The sequence below is a fragment of the Mesitornis unicolor genome, unplaced genomic scaffold (genome assembly GCF_000695765.1).
Source record: "Mesitornis unicolor isolate BGI_N332 unplaced genomic scaffold, ASM69576v1 scaffold11450, whole genome shotgun sequence".
Classification (NCBI taxonomy): Eukaryota; Metazoa; Chordata; class Aves; order Mesitornithiformes; family Mesitornithidae; genus Mesitornis; species Mesitornis unicolor.
Window position 1 is genome coordinate 5,739 of NW_010157596.1, and position 7,669 is coordinate 13,407.

The 7,669-nt window shown below is 45.4% G+C and overlaps 1 protein-coding gene across 1 annotated transcript in view; it reads right to left on the reverse strand.

The window, feature by feature from the left end:
• Window positions 1-5,476, reverse strand: part of DRD3 (dopamine receptor D3) — a gene marked incomplete at its 3' end in the record, with an annotated part of 10,888 nt that extends 5,412 nt beyond the window's left edge. Inside the window, exon 1 of the mRNA XM_010180615.1 lies at window positions 5,195-5,476. Within this exon, the coding sequence (XP_010178917.1) occupies window positions 5,195-5,476 (282 nt within the window). The remainder of the gene's footprint in view (window positions 1-5,194) is intronic.
• Between the last annotated feature and the right edge of the window lie 2,193 nt (window positions 5,477-7,669).

Below are 7,669 nucleotides of genomic sequence, written 5' to 3' on the forward strand. Positions count from 1 at the left end.
CAACTCACTGAGGTGAGCTGTCGCTGGACCCAGCAGCTGTGTCAGAAGTCAGGTACTGAAGGAGGCAGTCTTCCATTAGACCCCTTAACTCTGAATGAATGCAAGGGAGAGAAACGGGAACTGGCCTGCAAAATGCAGTAGGGAACTGTGCTTTCAGCCTCAGTTCTCTGATACTTGTGAGGCTCCTTTCTTTCTTTTAAAAATAGTAAGAAAAGGAAAAAAAAAACAACCAACCGAAACCCTTAGAGTTTTCTGCAAAATTAGGTGGGCTACAAGATGTGCAAACTGAAGGCTGTCCCTCTGAAATTAAGGACCTTAATAGGTAGGTTCAATTTTCAAAGAAACCCCACACTGTTTTTGCTTTAGTTGCAGATTTTGAGATTTGCTTGACCACCTCAAAATATTTTAAAAAATTATAAATGCTGAAAGCCTTTACAGTGGGACCCAGTAAGGGGCATTTCTGTGTGAGGCAAAATGCAATGCAAAATGCAATGTAGTGTATGTGTGATCTGTGGAGACTGAAGAATATTTCACCAGGACCTGGTGCCAGGTGTTCACATGAAAGCCAGCTGCTGCTAGCCCAGCAGATGTGCAAGCACTCCAATGAGGGGGTTTCCAAGGTCCTGAGCACATTCAAATGCTAAGCCCAAGAATGTGGATCATTAAAACTGAAGAAGGTGTTGGTGGGAATGGCTCTGAAGTGAACCCTTTCAGGATGATGCATTCAGATCATGCCACCTGCATACTAAGCTGCAGCTTGTATTGAGAGGATGCTTGATAGCTCAAAATGTTTGGACTTAAAACCCATCCTCACTTCCACCAGCCACAACTTCTAAAGTGGGGAATAGCTCTGCTGAAGTCAGTGAAGTAGTTAATATTCACCTGTGGGCTACACAAACCCAGATTTTTTTCCAGAATTTAACAATGAAGAAGAGCCTTTTTATTATAGGCCTTGTTCATAATTTTTTAAAATTCTATTTCTGCTCTTCCTTTTATTGTTCTGTTCTGCTCATCTCTGCTACAGTAGCTAGAACTTGCTACTGTGCATATCTGGTTTTCATGTGCTGGCAGGGTACCTGTTCTTTATCCCTTTGGTGCCTTTTGTCCAGGAATCTCAAAGCGTATCACAGGTATTAATTGAATGAATCCTCACAACTGCCTGGGTGAGGTGGATGGTCAAATATTGTTCTCTTATAAGCTGACAAGAGCAAACCACAGAGAGATGAGCTGATACAATCTCTCATTACCACTCAGTGTGTGCACGGCAGAAGTGGGAATAGAGTCCAGGATTAAATCCTGACTGTGTCAAAGACAATGCTGAAGCTCCCTGTAGACTATTCAGGTCAGGTTCTCACCTTATCTTTCTTGATGACCAGTCTGCTTTATCACAAAATTGCAGTATTATTATTTTTAATTTTACAACCCTATAGGAAGTCTTCCAGTTTGAAAAAAATAAAAATCCTTACGCATTCATAAACTTAGGCAAATCCATTGCTCTCCTGAATCCTTAAAAATAAATGAAAAAAATATCTGCAAATCAGGTATGCTGTATTGAGGTGTACACAGATGGGAAAATAAGAACTTGAATTTGCATCAGGTTATGACAGGCATTTAAATAGCAGTGCATCTAAGCATGCTCACTTAAGCATTTTGTGTTCTTCGTGGGGGTACTGTTAGCTCCCTGCAGCTGTGAAACGGCTGCTGATGTTTTTGCACTGAGGGAGTAACTAGGAGCATACATGCGGTCAGGCCTGCTGACAAGTGGTGAACTGCTGAGCTGCAGTAACTCGGTTGTCTGTCCTCCTTTTGTCAGTAGTATGGTGAGCTTCTTGAGCTCCAAGGGCAGTTGTAGGTCTTGCTGCTATGGTGTGAGAGCCACAGAAGAGGAGATCGTGTTACTCTTGCATGTTCTGAACAGAGCTTCAAGCTGGACCTCAGTGACAATCATTTTCTGAAGCTTTTTCCCCTTTCGGAGGTAGAACTGGATGTTGTGAGAAGATTAAGAAGGATGCTTCAGGCCACGCTGCTACATGTCCTTCTACCTGAAAGGTGGTTGTAGCAAGGTGAGTGTCAATCTCTTCTCCCAAGTCACAAGCAATAGGACAAGAAGAAATTACCTGAAGTTGCTCCAGGAGAGGTTTAGATTGGATATTAGGAAAAATTTCTTCTGTGAAAGGTTTGTCAAGCATTGGAACAGGCTGTCCAAGGGAGTGGTGGAGTCACCATCCCTGGAGGTATTTAAAGGATGGGTAAATTGTGGCACTTAGGGACACAGTTTAGTGATGGAGTTGGCAGTGTTAGGTTAAGAGTTGGACTAGATGATCTTAAGGGTCTTTTCCAATCTAAGCAATTCTGTGATTTATACAATTACTATAAGGCATGACGGTATTTAATGCCATCGAACTTCAGTGGACAGGATACCCTAATTCCACTGTCTTAGAAATCTTGGTGAGCTTCAGTAGTTGTGCCAGCCACAGCATCAGAGGTCAGTAAAGAACTGGGGTAGCAGTACTGGTATATCAGTACTGGTATATTAGACCTACCTGTCAACCCCAGAAGATTGCTAGACACAGTGCTGAATAGCATTTTTGTGCCAGAAACCTCCTCAGGTTGATAGGAGGATTTTGAGGTTATAAAATGTTTATATTGTTACATTGTCACAGCATTCCCAAAAGACTTCTCAGAAAGACAGAGTTCTGGTCTGTATGATTGATAAAATGACAACTTTAATGGAGAAGGTCCAGACTATAGATTACTCTAAAAATTGACTGTAAAGCACAAAGTTCACAAGTGACATTTAAATCTGAGGTATTCATCCACCTTTAGCTTCTCCATAAATAATGGCCAGGTCTCAGATGCCTGGTTTGGCAAATGTTCAGTAGATGAATAGGTATTGTACACGGTTTTGGGGACTGAATGATTTATTGGCAATTTATAGTGTACTGAAGCATGATGCGATTTCTGCTTCATTGGTAGTAACACTGATCCATAAACAGCAGCAAATATCTAAATGACTTTGGGGCTTTTTGGACTGTTTGTTTGTTTGTTTGTTTTTTAAATTTTAGTCTTGCTGGAGTCCTACAGCCTAGTTCTCTAGGAGCTACTGTGCAATGCTAGGAGCGGTAGATTAGGTTTGGGACATGTGTGGGTTCTTCTACCTGTTGATTGGGTGACTCGTTGATCAGCTACTTTGATTATCCAAGCTCTACAAATGGAAATGAACCTTGAATGGGTCTACAAACACAACTAGGGAATAGACCTACAGTTGTGCTCACAAATCATGACCACAGTACTGCATAGGGCAGAGGCTGCTCCATAGATATGCCTCAGTCCCACTCTGTCCACAGCGAGAGTGAGTGCTAAGCCTTTTCTAAAGCAAAGTGTATTGTGATTTCATTGAGGTGATGGACTATTTCAGTCTGAAATAAAATTTCACCTTAATAATATTTTTTAGTTGTAATCAAATTGCAGAGCCTAATTCTGTCTTGTTGGGATGGCTCTCTCCTCCTCCCCTCCACTCACTTGTTCATTGCTTTTTAATTATTTGATGTAACACAACCGAGCTGTACACATCCTGCAGGCCAGCTTCAGGACTGCTCCACCCAGATTAATCTAACTGACTTCATTAGGAACATGATCACACATGCAGTATCATGGTGCTCTCTTTGCTCTTTCACTTCACAGCGATGTTATACAGAAATAATTAACCATGAATGCCCTTATTAATAATGCTCATACACAGAATAAATCCTTAATTTATCTTAATTGTAGCCTTGCTGAGACTGCAGCGGGCACATTTGGGAGAGTGGCTTGGATTGATGCAAGGGAACTGTCTAGGCTCAGTGCCAAAGCTAAGAGCTGTGTTGCCTATTCTACACACTCCAGTGGCAGAGGAAGGCTGTATGACACTGCCAGTCCCCTACTACTTGATCAAATCTCCTTGTACCCGCATAGTAGGTCTGGCATTTGCCAGTGTTGTCCTGTCTCGTCCTACTTTCTGTTCACGCACTGCGTGGTCCATATGCACAAGTCCCTCTCTGCTTCTGCTTTGCTTTGTGGGAAAGAGGTCAGCCAAAGGTGGGCAGCTGTTAACAGAATATTTACCCTGCCCTTCAGCCTGATCCCAGCTTGCCCCTAACAGAAAGAGCATAAGGCTTCAGTGAGACCATGGCTTAGAGGCTTATTCTGTCTCTGTTAGCATGAGAACAGGGTACTAGGGCTCAGCTGAAAGCTTACAGCTCATGGCTGTTCACTCTAATTTTTCTAGACCTACCAATTTTTGTGAATTAGTGTAAAAATGTTGAAGAGAACAGATTAAAATGTCATCTGTAGCATACCTTCATGTACTTACTTTACTAAGAACATTTTCCCAGGAGTGGCTTCAGTAATTCAGGATTTTGCTGCAGTGTGGGGGATTTGGTTTCCATCTTTACTCCCTTATATCTGATGCTGTTGCCCATAATGAGCATTTTTACATCAGCCAATGTGCAAAGATCAGGGAAATGGAGACTAAGACTAAGAACCCAGGGGCTTGAAAAGTCCTTTGAAGTTACTGTGAAAATGCTCACATGACTTAGAGAGATTTGGAGCATGTTCCTCAGCTTCATCTTTTTGTCAGCCTGCTTGGGGAATACTGCTAGGAGCTGACCTAACATCATGGATGTTAGGGCTCATAAACTCTGCAGGAGACGAGGATTTGAGTGCCCTCACTGGTTTTCTGGCCAGCAGGAGTAGGGATTGATCTGGGCTCTAGGATGAGTTCCTATAAGGTATTTTCACCGTACTGCCTCTCCTGCCATTTCCAAATCATCATGGTGCTAACTGGCAACCCTTCTGGCTGATGAAGTCAGCTTCAAGGATGCTCAGATGAAAGTGGTATTAGCACATCAGAACCCACAACCTACATCACTGGCTGCCACTCAAGCTCAGGGAGGCTATGCTCTGCCAGGAAGAGCGAGCCTCAGGGTATCTGCTGACGGATGGGACTGTAGTGCATTTGTCTGGCTTGTGTCCAGTCTATGAAGGCCACCTGTGTGACACTGTGGGCTGCCACCCACCCTACGAGTGCCCCAGAGCTAGCTGGGGGGGTTAAAATATGAACAGACTTTATCTGCATCAGAGCTGGCCTATCCTGAGAGTGTGCACTACTGCTGGAGAACTCCTACTGTGGTTCAATTTCCTAAGACGTACTCACCTCCAGGTACACCACCCATGGCATCACCAAAGTAGCCACCAGCAAGTCCGCCACCGCCAGGCTCACCACAAGGTAGTTTGTTGTGGTTTGCAAGGTGCGTTCCCTCAGCACGGCTAAGCAGACCAGCACATTCCCAAAGATGATGGCCAAAATCAGGATGCAGTAGCAGAGCGCATAGTAGGCATGTGAGCGTGGCAGGTCAGGCTCTGTAGTGTTATCTGACCCACAGGGAATGGGGTCGGTGGTATTAGGATGACTGCCGGTTCTTGTGAAGAGGGCCATGGGGATGCCACTGCATAGAGAAAGAAAGAGATGTCTGAAAATCAGAGCTCTACAATAATTGTGGAGAACGGCACCTTTTGTGGACAGTGTATGATTTTCATCCTTCATAAATGCTACTTTAAGCCAATTATAGAGGTCTATTCTCATACATAGGCAGAGCTTTGCTTAAAATGTTGCTTGGCCTGTTCTGTTTTTCATTGACTCTAAGCCAAGAGAAGTATGCAAGATTTCACCTTCTGTGTGCATCTGAAAGGTGCATCTTACCAACCAACGTAGCTGTACGGAAAGTGGCAATGGTTTTAAGATGCACCACAGTCACACCACAGTACAAGTCAGCCGGGCAAGAGCACAGTCTGAAAGACAATTTGTAGTGCTGAGGAGGACCTGATGCAATTACCCAAACTAGGGCTTGCTGAGAAGCTTGACCTAGTATCTTTTTTTCTGGGAAGTACCCTCTCCCTTCCTTTGTCAAAAAATGTCTTCAATAACCTCATGCACTTGAATACTCGGCAGCCTGGCAGAGAGACGGCACCCGCAATGCTCAAGTAGCCTCTTCAACCCTGGCATCCTGGCAGTAAGCACCACGTACTGAATTACTCTTTTCCTGCAACATCCCAGGCCTTCTGTTCAAATAACATTTCGCTTCAGCCCTGCCTGCCTTGCCAAAGCTCGACTGTCAGTGCTGCCCCCATTTCATCCATATTGTGCTCTGCTAGAAGCAGCAAATCAACTTGTTATTTGGGATGAAATAATGGAAGGATGCTTGCAGGGTACTCTGCACTTCTTTTTCTTACAATGGATTCATGATTGTGATCGGGAACCTACCCCTTCTTGATTTAGAAGGAGGATAAATTTTTCAGGAATATGAAGGCTGCTATCCCAGTGTTGTTCTGTGACATTTAATCTCTTGTATCTGTTTTTTTTTTTTTCTCTCTTTGCTAGTGCTCCCATCACTGAACTCATCATCAGTGTGACAGGTATGAAAGACAAGGACAAAATGGTGCAATGTCACTGGTATAAATATTGCTCCTTGTTCCACCTCACCCCTTGAACAGCAGCATCTGTGATGCACACTTCTGGAAGAGTAGCTGTGTAATAGGTATAAATTGCTCCAGGCCTCTGGCATAGATGTATCCTTAAAACTGGTGTTGCTTGTTCCTGCTGGTTTGCGGTTGGGAGAGGACAAGGGCTGAATGATATGGAAACTGGAATGAGATGGAAACTGAACTTCCCTCTCTTCCATGAACACTGATCCCTCAGGACAGGGGTGAAACAATTTCTTATGGCCCCTGTTTTGTTTGAAAATGCCTCTGCTTGTTTTTCCTTTTCTATCTTTCTTCTGCCTCCTTGACAAAGAAGTTAAGCCTTTCACTGGATCTGAAGGATTTCCTGTAGTGTGAGCACCATCACCGAGTCCAGGACTGTTTGTAAAACAGTTCAGCTGCAGCCACCCAAAGACAGGACTCATTTTGCAGCGTTCCTTGCACTGACACAGCTCCCGCTCTGGAAAACCCGTATTGTCTGGGGCTGTGAAAGGCTATCAGTGCAGTGTGGGAAAAACTACATTAAGCAGGTGCCTAGCTGATAAGCAAAGACACGACAGGGAATGAACAAAACATCATGCACAATATAACCAAAAGGCTTAAGGCGCAGCATTTCACAGTTTGCCTGAGGGTTTCCTGCCCTCTCTCCTCCTCGTTACATCCTAAAGCACTATTTTCGCCTCTCACCCGGAGGCCAGTCTTCCCTACCAGGATCGCTCCCAGCTCCCCATGCCAGGACCCTCAGCCCTGAACTGTCCCCCACCCCAACAATTACTCCCCGGCTCTGCTCTCTCTGCCCGCGGCCAGGGTGCTGGGTACCGGGATACTGATGTGCCAGGGTACGGGAGTACCCGCACACCGGGGTGGTAGGACACAGAGGCACAAGCGCACCGGGACACCCGGATACCGGGACACTCACCGCCCGGGGCACAGCAACAAGGGTCGCTGCCCTAGGGACAAGCAGACGACGAGGAAAGGGATATATGCTCCTCCTGTGGGTCTCAGCCTCGGAGGGTTCCGGGTGCAGGTCCCGGTTCGGATGCCAATGTCCGAGCGTGGGGCACAGCGTGCAGGGGAGGGATCCCGGGTCCTCGCCGTGTCCCCGGCCCGGGGCTGCCTTGTGCCCCGGTGATGCCGCGGGGGAGGGAGG